At 32.0% G+C, this 16,009-nt stretch overlaps 1 protein-coding gene across 5 annotated transcripts in view; it reads left to right on the forward strand.

The window, feature by feature from the left end:
- Window positions 1–3,968: 3,968 nt before the first annotated feature.
- LOC121740593 (homeobox protein abdominal-A homolog) overlaps window positions 3,969–16,009 on the forward strand; it is a 57,214-nt gene continuing 45,173 nt past the window's right edge. For 2 of the 5 annotated variants that reach the window (XR_006037654.1, XM_042133325.1), the window contains exons 1-2: window positions 3,969–5,035; window positions 12,528–12,587. Coding sequence is in view for 4 of the 5 variants with exons in the window: in XM_042133325.1 (XP_041989259.1) it covers window positions 4,441–5,035; window positions 12,528–12,587 (655 nt within the window). In the remaining variant the exon portion in view is untranslated. The remainder of the gene's footprint in view (window positions 5,036–12,527; window positions 12,588–16,009) is intronic. The other 3 variants (XM_042133326.1, XM_042133327.1, XM_042133328.1) reach the window with 3 other exon arrangements.

The following is a 16,009-nucleotide window of genomic DNA, read 5'->3' on the forward strand; positions in this document are numbered from 1 at the left end:
AACCCCAAGGGGTTCAAATAGGGGATGAAAGTTTGTATATAATAATACTTCTTAACGCGAGCGAAGCCGCGGGCAAAAGCTAGTAATTTATAAATTAAATAGCTAATAGTATGTAATTTACTTACTTTAAAAATATAAATTATTTGCTTGACGATATGGAATTATTTTTTTTTTATAAAAAAATATTATGTACTCACTTTTTAATATATTGTTTCCCCTAGATGTTTGTTTTATTAAAATATGTTCACTGATTAACCCTTGGGAGTAAGTCATAACTTCTAAGAGGGAACTATACCTACCCAACTAAAAGAAAACAAAATTATAGAACATTAATTATTTTACAGTAAACTGTATACCAGGAGTTCCCAAACTGTGCGCCGCGGCGCTCGCGCCCTGTTACGCCGTGGAAAGGCAAGAGGGGCGCCGTGAGTAGATCCTCCATCATTATCCATACTTAACCACAAATATTATAAAAAAATATAATAATATTTTGAATAATACAAAGCAGGCAGATGATTAAATATTTGTTTTACTTGCTCAACCTAACTATAATCATTAAAGGTGTTTATTTATGTATTTTTTTTGTAATAGCTAGGTAGAGATTAAGGGCGCCGTGACAAAATATTGACTAGTAAGTGCGTCGCAGGCTGAAAAATATTGGAAACCCCTGATGGATACATATTAATATTAAGACAAGGTATCAAATCCTAATAGGTAACAAGCTAATTTTTGTTAAAGCTCTCCTATTAGCTATTAGAAAAGAGTATGGTTTCTTATTAGAATACTTTATTGTCATATAATTATTATGATTTATGATAGCTAACTTAGGAAGGGTGATCAAAATAATCACCCTCAAGAAGCTCTACGTTTTTGTAGAGCTGGATTAATCTTTGAAGTAAAAAAATCATTATAATAATATGTATTATAATTTACATTCTTTGGCGGATAAGCTTCGAAATGAAACAATTCGTCAAAGAACTAAAGTCACCGACATAGTGCAGAGAATCAGTACGCTGAAGTGGAACTGGGCTGGTCACGTAGCTCGAAGGACAGACGATCGCTGGAGTAAACTTACTCTGGAATGGAGACCAAGACTGGGAAATCGGGGTGTAGGTCGACCTCCAACTAGGTGGGACGACGATCTCCGCTTAGTTGCAGGCCCATGTTGGATGCGAGTAGCAGGAGTACATCTTGGCGTACATTGAGAGAGGCCCTATGTCCAGCAGTGGACGACTATAGGCTGATATGATGATGATGATGATGATAATTTATAATCTACATAGAACTTTAGCTTTATGTAGAAAAGTAGAGACTTATTTGGAGTCTAAAGTTTGTATAATATTAATTGGCAATGTGTTGACTTAAAAAAGTTTAAAACTAGTTATCCGGGTGCGAGAAATAAAGTTATTATCTGGTCATAAAATAAACAATAAAATAATCTATCATCAATAAATTTTAAAGTTCATGCAATATTATTGTTATCACAAAAAAATTATGCCCAATTAAAAATGAATAAAAATTGCCCCGATCGTCATAAAAGATGTTAACTGTTCATATCTGGCATTCTACCGCTTACACGAACATCACAATAACAACATAAAACCTATACTTATGCAATGTTCTACTGCCACACCGTCGTACCACCGACCTGATAAAGCTGAAAAGGCAACTTAAGCCTATAAAAACCATGCACTAAACACATGCTAAGTGTCTAAAGTGTTATAAATAACTAAACTCCTTAAGCAATAAAAGGTTTTATTTTGAAAGTCGTAAAGTTTGTTATTGCCCATGTACGCTTCGTAGTTACGACGCGAAATCATGAATGAAACGAGGGAGCGAGACGCAGAGACTGTGGGAAAGAGAGACATGATCCGGTTCGACCACGTGGCTCGCGTAATACCACTTTGCGCAATTCTTTTATGACTTAAATTCTTTATTTACAATTGATCTAATAAGAAGTGCAGCATATTTTTTTAAGCTAAGATTATATATTTTTTGTCGTTTTAAGGTATTTTGATAGGTACTTAATATTATGCTGAGTAAAGTTATTATAAACTAAAAACATTTTTGCCACATTCAAAATATTTTTAACCACTGTGAATTAAGCTCCGTAAAGCTTTGAAGTTGTGTAGAGTGAATAATTAAATTAAAGTTATAGGTACTTATTAAAATTACAAAAATAGATTTTTCACTTTGACCACGGGCTCTATAATTAATGTAGAATACTGATGTTATAGCACATTGATAGCATAGGGATTTTTTAATAAAATTAAAAAAATAACGGTAAAAAATAAGATATGTGTTCCTAAAATTTCTGCTTGATAGCTTTTGTATTTTTTTTGTTAAGTGCCTTCAAATTTGGATATTCAAGTCGAATTTTATTTTAATTTAATTTCTTAATATTTGTATACCATTCGATAACTTATGTAATTTAAAGCAACTTTTGTTATGAAACCACTTTCATAAACGCAATAATTAATAACTAAAGATCGCCCAATGGTCGAAATTCGACCTTAGTTTCAACGACATTGGGACTACTACCTATATTTTGTAAAAAAATATTGACTTTGTCATATTTTTTTCAACTTTTGTCTCTGGGACTCAGCTGATCTCAGACAGGCCGTGTAAGCATTGTCTAATAGTATCTCAGATTCAATAAAAAAAACTATAATCCATTTTCAATTTGTCAACTTGTTGTCAACAGACTATTACTATATAATTACTATACTATACAATTGTTATATATAGCATATTAATAGCATAGGGATTTTTTAATAAAATAAAAAAAATAACAGTAGAAAATAAGTGAAAATAAGTGTTTCTAAAATTTCAGCTAAGCAAAAAAAAAAATACAAAAGCGATCAAGCTTTTGTATTTTTTTTTGTTGTGTGCCTTCAAATTTGGATATTCAAGTCGAATTTTTTTCAATTTAATTTCTTAATATTTGTGTACCATTCGATAACTTATGTAATTTAAAGCAACTTTTGTTATGAAACCACTTTCATAAACGCAATAATTAATAACTAGAGATCGCCCAATGGTCGAAATTCGACCTTAGTTTCAACGACATTAGGACTACTACCTATATTTTGTAAAAAAATATTGACTTTGTCATTTTTTTTTTCAACTTTTGTCTCTGGGACTAAGCTGATCTCAGACAGGCCGTGTAAGTATTGTGTGTAACAATTCGTATGTATAGGCTTGTCACTCAAAAATCTGTCATCTTTCCTAGTGGGTGTAATGTTTTATTTGTTAAAAAATGTATGATAAAAGCATAATTTCAAAATAATATTAGCTCGATGCACTCCTTCACCATATAAATTATACTTTGCAAAATTTCATTCACCTACGTTTCCCCATTTTTCGTCAAAAGGGATACAAAATTTTGCGCTCGCGTATTAATATACAGATATTATAGCTATCGAACAAAGTTATCCCACGATGCCTACGAGCAACTCTAAGGTGACGTCAGAATCGAGTAGTATTTTGTATGGAGCATTTCGGGCAGGTCTATTTTATGAGATGTTTGAATTGTCATAATATATTGGTGAATTTTTAAGCTATTAGAGTCATTCTTTCACAGATGTTTATATTTTTTAGATGTCTTTCAGTTACCAATACGGAAAAAAATTGTCATCATGCCTATTTTATTAAGACGTTAACATTCCTCTTCTCCACTTTCTAAAAACTATATAATATGTATTAAACCAAGAAAATATTTTTTTCTTTGTTAAAAAGCTACCTATATTAAAAAATAAAAAAATATATAAATGTGGATAAAAAACTTTATTATAATTTATAACACAATGATTTTAATTATAAAACGTTTTACTAAATGAAATGTTTACAAAAATACTATATTGTAAATATAGTATTTTTGTAAAAACTTTGTACTTAATGATAAAAAAGTGATTCGAAAAACTGTGTTTTCATACTTTTCATTATTTTGAAATTATTGCTTCTGTATCGGTTAAAGCCATCCACTTTGACAGCTAAAAGTGTCGGAATGGTTTGTGATTGGCGGTGAATGTTCTACACGGGATCACTATTGGCGTAGACGAGGAGTGTGCAAGGGTGTGCGGGGCACGGCGCCATTACCAACAATGGCCGGCGAAATGATCGTTAGCGAATAGCCTTTATCTCTTTCTAATATACGACACGCAGGTTGGAATTAATGAGACGGAGAGGGTTCGGCGCGTTACCCTCTTCGCTGTCTGCCTCTCGCTCGCACGTACGGGTGACGTTCCGCCGTCTCGTGCTCGGCGCGCGGCAGCGGTAACGTTCGCCACGACGGGAATTCAGAGTCGTAGAGCCTCATACGCGGGTCATAAACGATCCGCGGCCATAGTAGAGGTGCACGCGCGAGAATCGATCCGAAATCGCCGGCGATAAACGCATCTTCCGCGAGGCGATCGTCGCGCGCCGCGTCGCCGCCGAGCGATGAGTTCCAAGTTCATCATCGATAGCATGCTCCCGAAGTACCATCAGCAGTTCCACCACCAGAATCTGTTCGCGGGAGCGGGAGCGTCGCCCATAGAGGCGTCGTTGTCGTCGTCGCTGTCGTCGTCGCTGTCGACGTCGTTGTCCTCCTCGTTGTCTGGGGGCCTCGGAGCGGCGGCACTGGGGGCGGGCTCCCCGGGGGCCTCGAGCCCGCAGCGCTCCTCGTCGTCGTCGTCGGCTTCGCCCGGCGCGCCCGCGAGGATGTACCCGTACGTGTCGCACCACCAGCAGTTCGGGGGGTCGGTGCCGTTCCCGACCGGGGGGAGTCTGGCGGACGACAAGAGCTGCCGGTACCCGACAGCGGTGGGCGGTGATCCCATGGTGAACTACGCACTGGGACAGCACAACGGCGGAGCGGCGGTGTCGGCGGCCTCAGCGAGCATGGCTGCGGCGGCTCAGTTCTACCACCAGGCGGCTGCGTCAGCAGCGTCGGCGGCGTCGGCGGCATCCGTGGACGCCATGGGCGCCGCCTGCTCGCAGCCCTCCGCCCAGCCTCTCCCGGATATCCCCCGCTACCCCTGGATGTCCATCACCGGTAAATAATTTACTTCTTGCTTGCATGCGACGTGTGTGATGTCTGTAACGATAAAAATGATTCGTTGTGTGATTTTTTATACTTTTATGTTGTGCAACAGTAAATTTGGTAGAGAATCATAGAGAATGTCAGTTTTAGTGCTGCTTGAAATGTGTAATTGCTATTTTCAGTTGAACCTTTATTTATGTTCATTATAACAACAAAAGAGGTAAAAGAAATAGTCTAATTAGACATTTCCTTAAGTAGGTAAACAATGTATGTGGTAGAGACAGGGATGTCTAGATTTCCATTGGAAGTTTTGTAAGTACATACTATGTAATGACTTCCTAATTTAGTGCCAATAAATGTCCAAATAGGTACAGTAATAAATAAAATATTACTAACTGATATATTACACATTTTGGTACTTATAATAACCTCAACTCGTATCTTGTTTTATGTATATTAATAATAAAATTATAGTATATTATCTTCATTAATGCCATTGATACAGTAGCTATCATACAAAACTTTGACTTCTAGACCAATAAAATTGCATTTAATTGACATTCAATAATATTATTATCAATTTTATATGCAATATAAATATAAATACTTAATAACATAAGAAGGAGCTCAAATACCTACCTGTCCTATCTACTAGTAGGTATAGTCTAAGAGGCATTTATAAAATTTATCAATTATTTTTATTAATAATTAAACAATTAAAATGTCTTATTTTAGTTTAACTCTGCTTTTAACTTTAAAAATATAAACAAAACTAGGTACCTTTACAATTCAAAATCATTTTAAATTATAAAGATATAAAGTTAATCAGGGTAAGTTCGGACACAGGGTGGATCCGGATAATTCAAGTTAACGCTGAATTATTAAACTATAGTTACGGTACGGTACTACAGTTTGCTGTTACGGTGCAGTATGGCGTACTTATATGCCCGTAGCGCCAGGCAAAAAAAAAATGTGAAAAGTTGAATTATCCTGAATTACCCTGTGTCCGAACTTACCCTGATTACTGATTAGCCTTACTATTAGGCCATTTTATTTCACTTTAATTTTACTATCCAGTAATAACAACAATAAATAATAATAATAAATATTCAATTAAATTATTTATTACATACCAACTATAGTATGTAATAAATAATCATTTTATAGATATTATATGTTTATAATATAAACATTAAATTGACCTGCCTCTTACAAAAATATTCTTAACTCTACCGACTTCCTCCTAAATATTGGAGTTGTATTAACTTATATTTAAAATATATTAGACTTTTATTGACTTTTAAAAATAGCAAACAAGGCAAATATACTAAGGGGTAGCAAATTACGTACTTTAACGTAACTTTTTTCAAAGAATTGCTTATATTTACTTTTCAGTCTCTATGCGACTCTACATTCTTAAAGATAAACAATAAGAAGAAAACTTTCTATAGTCTTATTACTTAACTCTTTTTGGTCAATATTGTCTTAAACCTACAATTTTAAATTTAAAACTCCTTTCATTATTATGTTTAATACCTATAACTTTGAATCGCCGGGTAGCTTCTTATTTATTTTTATTTATTTATTTATTTCATTTAATCTTATAATATAAATACATAACAGTTATACACTTCCCTCAAAACTATATTTAAAGTTTTATTTGGACAAGAGAACTAATCTACCTGTATAATATGTACATTGTAATAATTCCTTTTTCAGGCACACTAAAACTTATATTATTTGTAAATTACCTACGTAAATATGATTTATATTTTAAATAAAACACTTATTATCATAAGTTTAATATATTATATAAATCAAATATATTATACTTAATAAAGTTATAATAATAATATATTATTATTATTATTAAGTATACTACAGCTATTTGACCGAGCTTTGCTCGGTATTCGATAAAACACAAATGAAATGACATTTTCTAAAAATGATTCCTAGCTAGATCGATTTATTGCCCCCAAAACCCCCTATATACTAAATTTCATGAAAATCGATAGATTTTCATGAAATTTAGTATATATCGGGTATATTCCAATTATACATATACAAGAATTGCTCGTTTAAAGATATAAGATATTATGTTTATTTTTGGGACAGAAATGGCGTGTACAAAATTGCAAATATGCACCCAAACAAAAATGACATAACAAAAAAAACTAGGTTACTAATACTACGACTATCTAGATCGTAAAATTTACTTTCATTCAACGTGAGGAGAATTGGACACATTGAACTATAGTTGTATGTTTTGCATACAATTACACATACATTAATTTTATGATCTTTAAATTATTCACAGAATTGTCATAAAATTACGAGTGTATAATTAGTTATATTTAACAACATTTCTATAATATTTTGCAATTTATTAATATTAGGTTCTCTTTGCGGCGCGCACTGGTTTGAATCGGTAGAGCTTTTATACTCGTGGGCCAAAATTAAAAATGTATATTAAAAAAAGCAACATTTTAAGCAATTGTTTAACTTATAAGTAACAAATGTCTACAGTTAGTTTCTAAATTAATCATTAAGTTATATTTCAGCAATTTCCTTATCATTATATTGTACTCGTAATTAATTAAATGATGCCGTGAAAATTAAACTCAAGTTATAAAATATAATAATTGTTAATATTATTATTAATTATTTTATTTATATTTTATTGATAATAGGATTATTTTTATTTCTCCAAGTTTAAAGTATCTAATTATTAGTAACAATTAGTACTATTTAAAAGATTATTATATAAAACCATAAAGTTTTTAGTAGGTTAATAAAAATATTTTTAATCGGTAAATGATGTACTGCCACGTAGGTACCTACTAAAGTATTATAATTGATAATATTTGCTACTACTAGCTACAGTCCCAACTTATTATGCAACATCTATACAATATACAATATACATTCATAATTCTAAGTATATATTTTTATACTAACACAATATTTCCGTAACTTTCATCAGTAAATTCCCTAAAATTATTTGCTTCCAAACTAAAATTAGCCAAATCATACCAGCCATTTCTTTTAGCGGGACATTTAAAGTAGCAATACATTTTAATATACAACAGTATTAATGTTTTTATACACATTTTTATATCTAAGAAAAAATAATACAAAAATTTACCCTTCATCTCACCCTCTTCCTTTTTGCATAACGAACTATTTTCGGCTAACCACATCTGAAGTCAACAGGACTAATTAGAATTTAGATGCCGTTATGGGACACATCTGCCTTTGTGTTTATAAACAATAGCAAGGGGACATAGATAGTGATGTTTTTTCTTGTCATTACAAGCTTTCGGGCCTCAATTTATAATACCACTTTACTTAAACATGCTTAAACAGTTTTGTAATTTAAATAATTTCGAGTGACTTACAACTGAGGTAATATAATTTAAAAAATCAAAAGCGGATATTTTAGAGTCCTATGTCCCGTTTATTTGTAAATAAATTTCGAAGATAATACTCATAAGTCATAACCAGATCTGTGAATTATAGGACTGTATCGCTGAGCATTGCATAAACCTCATTGGTTTTAAATGCTGTTTTAATTAAGTTTAATAATTGTAATATGCCTTATTTGGTAAATAAATTTAAAAAATCATACTAAAAAACACTATGTAGGTATCTACTATTTGCCATAACTTAAAATCAAACTCGCCTTTAAAACAATTTAAAAAATTTGATAAGCACATACTTATATGAAACTTTTTTCTGCCTACATTTACATTATTTGAATGCAGTTAAGCAGAATTACATTCACGTTGATCACAATTTTATTGTGCCCAAAGTTGTTGGGACCAAATGAGATGTTTTTTTTTAAAAGCTTAAAACTGAATCTAAAGAAATTAATGAAATAAACACATAGTTTAAAATTATCCTTTCATAATAAAGTTTAATTGCAGGCACTATAAGTATGTAAATAAATTACATATAGGCTTATACAGAAATCAATTGTTCATTAATTTATTAGTCAAAGGTAGAAAAATGCTCGGAACGCATTGAAACTTTACTCAGCTATTGAGCATTGACTATTGTTTCTTCCGTGTTTTATGACCCATAATAGGAATTAATTACCAAAGTTTAACCATTAAATCTTACGTGTGAACTTCATCAGGAAATAGCAACATGTAGGAAATTAAATAACGAAAGTAATAAAAATGTGTACACAAAAAATATAAACATAAGAGAAGTATGTGTAGGTAGAGATTGAATTATTGTTTGTAACGTAAACATAATGAATATTACAGGTAGCTTTAATATTGACATTATTCAGAGCTATAATAAAGTTGCTAAATATACTGATGCCATATCCGTGTTCCTTGCAGAAACCTTTAGTTGTTATCCACAATTTCAATTAAAAGTAGCTTTCGAGATAACGAATGCAAATTAAAAATTCACCCACAGTGTAGGTGGTCCCTCTGATTAAGTGAGCTGAGATAATAATAAAGAATATTAGATCATAATAACGATAATTTTACGTATAGCAGACGACTTCGTAAGAAGGAATGATGGTTGCGATAATAATAAATATTTAAATAATATGAATTATCATAAAAATGTGAACCGTAAATATTTTCCTACTGCCTCTCTGGCACTTGTGAGCTATCAATAAAGTAGACGAATAAAGAACTCATAATCAAAGAGAAAACGCCAGTCTAATGAGCTCGTAGCTCAAAAAGATTACACGGAATGGACTATAATCGACTTGTTTTTATTTTGGATAGGCCCATATCGACGATTTATCGTCAAAGCAAAAATTATCCGAATGACAGAAACGTGTGCTCCCGCGCACGATACAAAAATACATCAACAGCTGTTGCGCCACCGACCTCTCTATTTAAAACGAAGAATGTCTATGGCGGTTGACATTTATTCTTGTTAATGTTCGAATTCTATCTTAATGCACCATTTTAGAGATCAATTAACATTTTGAATGAAAAATCCGAGTGCTGTATGGAAAAGTAGATTCTTGTTTGTTTTTCCAAAGCGAGATATGAATAATTCTATTGTAACATAAAATGTAGAGCTAGACACGAAGACAAAATCTTTGCTTGTGAATTTAGCTCTGAATAAAATTATGATAAACAGAGATATAACTTAGGAGCTAGGACAGCAATGGATTGTTTGGACGTGTTTGAATTGACAGTAGTATATCGGGAGACGAGCTAGTCACATGTGTGAACGCACGTCCCGCGCATGCGCGAAACAAATATGGCCGCCGCCGGCAGCCAATCGGCGGACGGCATTCAGGGCTCACATGATAGGAATGGCCCTTTATTGCTATTGATTACTATTTGTAGCATGCTGCTAATTACTTTTAGAACTGCATAGCGCATGTCTATTAAAATAATAATTGCTGTTAGAATATTATGATGTTTCTAGTACCTTTATTAAATTATTATTCATTATTTCAAAACCCACAAGTGCAATTTTGATAGCTCCTATTTTAAATATTTGTATTTAAAATATTTGTAACTACATACTACATACAACACATTTGATACAACTGTATCCCTCCTTATTAAATACAATATTTGTAATTAATAAGGAGGGATACAGTTACAGACATATAAACATTACCCAAACATTTAAAATGGAGTATGGGTACACAGAGTATAATAGATTACTGCATTCGCACATCCCCCTCTTATTAATTACCTACTCGTAATTTTTTCGTACGCCTACAAGTTTACATATTTTTATTAAAAAAATATTTGTACCAACTACCAACCTCCAAAAGGTATGCTAATTACCTACGAAATACCTCCTTACTATTCGCAGCATGGCAGTAGTTTTAATTTTATGTACCTTATATTTTACTTTTATATTTTATTACATAGATATATTATGTGTCACTTACCGCGAATTAAGTTGCAAGTACAATAGCAATATATCGCATTAATTGAATGCACTTTCAGATAATTACAGCAATTATCCACACGATGTATTTTATTCACAATTAAAACGACTTAAAATTCACCACATATATCTACTTATTATACGCAACTACCAGTAGGTATAGATATAAATGCAGGCAGTTGTATATATAAATTATTATAAATTAATTATTCATATTATTAAGATTACTTTATTTATAAGTTGGAAGAAGAAGAGAATCAAACACTATAAGACCATTTTTACGATACTAAATTTCATAATAATTAATGGTAAAAAATTTGGCACAGTTAAAGTTCAGATAGGTGAGGCAAAAGCTATAGAAACGATGTCAAATAGCAAAATAGTTCCTAAATGATAAATCCATACAAATGGATTTATCATTAAGGAAACAAAGTCAAAGCACCGAAATTATAAGAAATAACATTTTTTTATAGAAATGTTTAATAGAAACATGGTGATCCTGTCAGTAACTTGAAAATTAGTACATATTAATAGAACATTTTTAAACAGCTATTTTGAAAATACTTTAGCTATGAACTGTTTTGAACCAAAAAGGAATGGACATTAAGAGGAGTCCACACCGCCCTTTTTTTCATACAAACGTTGTCCCTTGTTTCCTCCCTAGATAATGCTAGTAGAGTTATATTTTTTTTTCTGAATATCTATGGCCACTAAGACAATGTCCCTATGTTTTTTTTAATAATTTAATTATTAAATAAGATATGAACGTTCAAAAACCCAAGAAAAGGCCAGATTTTCCGCTGTGTTCAAACATCCAGAAAACAGATTTGGCTAGATTATACAAAAAAAAACATAGGAACACAGTTCAAGCCTTTCTTTAATCTTTAATGAAAAAAGTACTTAAATTGGTTAAGTTTTGGAGAAGGAATCAGGGGACAACGAATGGTTGATTTTCTGCAGTTGTCTCTTTCTCGTTTTGCGGTATAGGCTTCAGGTAAGGGAGACAGCTATATAATAGACGTACTTTTTTTTTCATTTCTCTAGCCCAGGGATGGGGAAACTTTTTCTTTCGCGTGCCAATATAATCCTAGCAAAATATATGGCGGGCCAATTTGTTGCATTTTTGACTATGTTAATTACTGAAATAAAAATATTGATATGTATTTTCTGAAACACTAATTTATTGTGCAAATATTACAAAATAACTGTTGGAATAAAAAATAAATTAGAATTAAACTTTTATTTACTAACAATACGAAATATTCTCTTGATTTGTTCTTGGTGGTCCCGGGCCGGATTTCAAGCCTTCGCGGGCCGGAGATGGCCCGCGGGACGTAGTTTCCCCATCCCTGCTCTAGCCCCTGGTGTATCCTCTTAATTATTTCATTATGCAAAGCTAGCTTCGTTATAATATTATACTGTATTTACTTAATAGTATTTAGGACAAAGAAATTTTGATGCATTTTATATAATATATTTTCTTTATGATTATAGCTCATGTTCATAATCATAATCATCGTCATACATTGAATATTTTATTATTGTGTTTTTGCGATTGTTGTTTGTATTGTTGTGCATGTGTTCTACCTGAGCGTTGAACTTTCGTTGCTATTGATAACAGATTTTCCGTTTCCAGATTGGATGAGCCCCTTCGACCGCGTGGTGTGCGGTGAGTTCAATGGTATTTATCGTTTCAACATTTATTTTCTTTTAGTTTAAGTCTAACTTGACCTATTTCCACGTCCGCAGATACCATTATTTACTGAAGTAAATACCTTTATTTACTAAAGCAAATACTTACCTTTATTTGCAGTAGCAAAAAAATTATAACCATAAAAATAATTTAGGTTCATAATTGGACGTGTAAATAGCTCTTAACATTCTTGCCGTAATATTATGTTGCAATTATTAATTTGATATGGCTTCATTGAATACAAGCAATGAATAACTTTGTTTAGATTATTAAATTAATACCAAAATGTGAGCTGTAAAGTTAAATTTATGCCAAAAATGTAAGGTAAAAATACATTTTATTTTAAAGAAATTATAACGCCTATCAAGATGTACCGATACCGAGTAATGAATACTATGATTTCTACAAAAAAAAAGGGTTGAAAAGCAAAAAATTATTTGTTTTCGTTAAAAAACAAACTTTCTACTACTAAACAATAGTTCTTGTAAATAAAAAACGATAAAGGGTTTTGTAGTAGCGAGCTTTCTCCAAAGACAAAAGATCAAGGTGCGAATATTTTTTTTAGATAAGGCAAGTGCAGAAATTTATACACCCACGAGGTTCCGTATTTTAGAAATGAAAAATATTTTTCTTATTAAGTCTATACTGCAAGTCTTTCTGTATGACAATGAATTTATATAATTTTTTTAATAGAAAAATATACAGAGAAATACTAATTATAATTATCTATTTTCGAAGATAAATATTTAAAAGTCAAACTTGCAAAAATACAACCTATTCTCGTAAGGGACCCTAAATCCCTGCGAACTTTCTCCAATTGCAAAAAGTGTTACAAAAGATCACGGCAATGCGTTGGGCAATTCCTTTTTTAGTTAAAAATAGCAGTCCTTTGTGCCCATAAGTTGTTTACAAATAAAATATAAGTCAAAGGGGTTTAAATCACGGCGTCGAAAGCTTTTAAAACAACTTAGAACAGAGGGTATTGTGTTATTGGCACGTTCGCAAATTGCTTTATTACTCAACTCGCTCGAAATCTGATATCACCGCAGTCAAAACATTATTATCATATTTTGGAAGTCCATGGGAACATTTTTGTTCGATGCCTAGAGTAGGTACAGGGAGTTCTAAAAAAATACCAATCGTTATAGGAACTGACATAAAATTTTACCTATAACTGGATGATTTTGTTTTTATTCTTAAAGCAGGTTCAGACTTTAATTATAAATTATTATTCTTGCGGACTAGAAATTGTACAGCTACATAATTATTTTAATAAAACGTTTTACTGACATCTATGAAATAAAATAAAAAAACTACCTTTATTTTTTTAAACATATTATGTATTCTAATTTCTAACATCTAAATTTTTACAAACTTTTTATTAACTAACAGCAATTATATTCAGTTGATACTCCAATACGTCTTCATGTGCATTTCCGATACTAAAACTGTCGCTTCGTTTATATTTATATCGGAATGCTTTCGACAACTGTTCGAATGGAAACCGGCACGAAATCCCCCACTAAAAGAGGTTTAAATTATTTAAAAATAGCTCGTAGAAGAATAGTTTAAAAGGTGACTTTCAAGATAATTTTGTTATTATTATTATTTATATTATAGTTTATTATCGTTTACGATAAAGTCCTTTAATTAGATTAAAAAAAAAAAGATAATTTTGTCTTCAGCAATTCAGTTAAGATTATAAACTATAAAGTTAACTGAATTGTTAAAAAAAGTACTCAACTAGAGAAGTTTTATCTTTAAATATGCGTGTTAAATACTCGTATATTTATTTTATTACGCAGTATAAATTAACATTACTACAATTACAAAAATATCAGTGCGTAGTAAAATCTCGTAAGCATGCGTACCGCATTCTGACACGACACGCACCGAAATCGCCGCGTGCGAACACTTTGTGTCATACTTTTATTAGTGATTTTAGAGATTATAAAACTCATTTTATGGAGCCATAACGATTAAGAACTAATTATTGTCAATCGTAACTCTAAAGTGGCGCTAGTCCTGTGAAAAAATCCTCCGTGGAACAATAACGTCTGAGAATTGACCATAAAGTGACGACCTTGCGTAATAAAAATTTAACGAGCAAAAGCTCGTGGCGTAGTATAAACATATCGCCAGATTTGTAACGTGACTGTCATAGAAACAGCTGTTTATCAGACTTGACCAAAACTAACATTGTCTCGCTCTTATCGTCTTTATGACGTTTTTTAATGTTTTTAATGTATAAATATCATAATGCGTCTAAACGCATTAAGTCTATACTTAACGTACTTTTAGTGATAGGATTTTGTAAATTTTTCTGCAACAATACCGCTTTTAAATTGATATAAAACTGAAAGCCAACGCAACAGTTTCTGTTAATGATATAGCAGCTATCTCTAGGAAGTAAATAAATAATATTCTATTCAGTTTTTATAACGAAAATAGACTAAGATAACTGACCATGGCCATGAAAAAATATCTCGGTACGCGTCCTCATACTTTAATGTCATTGTCAAATCGTTCATGTATGTGGGACGGTTTTTCATTAGCTAATAGCAGGGTATTAATATCATACAGTAGGATAACTATTGTGTCCTTGAAATCAAACTAGATCAACATGTAGACAATTTTTATGTGTGTGCGGCGTGTGCACGCGTTTGGCTCCTTCAATCTAAGCTCTATCTGAAATCCCGCTAAATAAATATGTGTGCGTGCACTCGATTCGGGTGGTAGTACAAAGACGGTCTACTATATGTTATTTACACTGCGTTTTTTCATTAGCTTATAGCTCAAGGCTGCCGTAGATTACGCAACTATTTTATAGGTTCATGAAAAATGCAATAGGGTTGACGAACTCACGAATTAATATGTTATACAGTGTGCGAACGTACGGACAGCATTGCTGATAGGTGTTTCCTGTGAAATGTGACTCACAACTTGTCATATTTCGTTCTCATGCAGGAGAAAATATAATAAACGTCAAGAATCGTTTTATCGCATTCATTTTTTAACAATTGTGACTTTTACTTTAAATAATTTCGTACATTCCAACTCGGTCACCGTATTCAAAGATCACACACAAACATTAGCTTTACATTACTTGTGTAATTCGTAAACAGTTTTCTTACGTAATAATGTGTACAGTAATGGACAAAAATATCGAATATATTATATTAAAATATTTTTAAAAATTAAATTTTAACTAAATCCTAAAAATAATTAAAGATTTCAAAAGCTGAATATTTCAAAATACCTGAAAGTTCTGGAAACTCCTGGGTAATGTATATGCAGACTGAGTCTAAATAAAATAAATTTTACAGTAACGTTACAAGTTTAACTCAAAACAGGCTAATTAAAAAAAGAAACAAAAGCTCGAGTCTATTTTTAATTTGCTCAAAGTCTTA

Source organism: Aricia agestis, chromosome 3 (assembly GCF_905147365.1).
Source record: "Aricia agestis chromosome 3, ilAriAges1.1, whole genome shotgun sequence".
Lineage (NCBI taxonomy): Eukaryota > Metazoa > Arthropoda > Insecta > Lepidoptera > Lycaenidae > Aricia > Aricia agestis.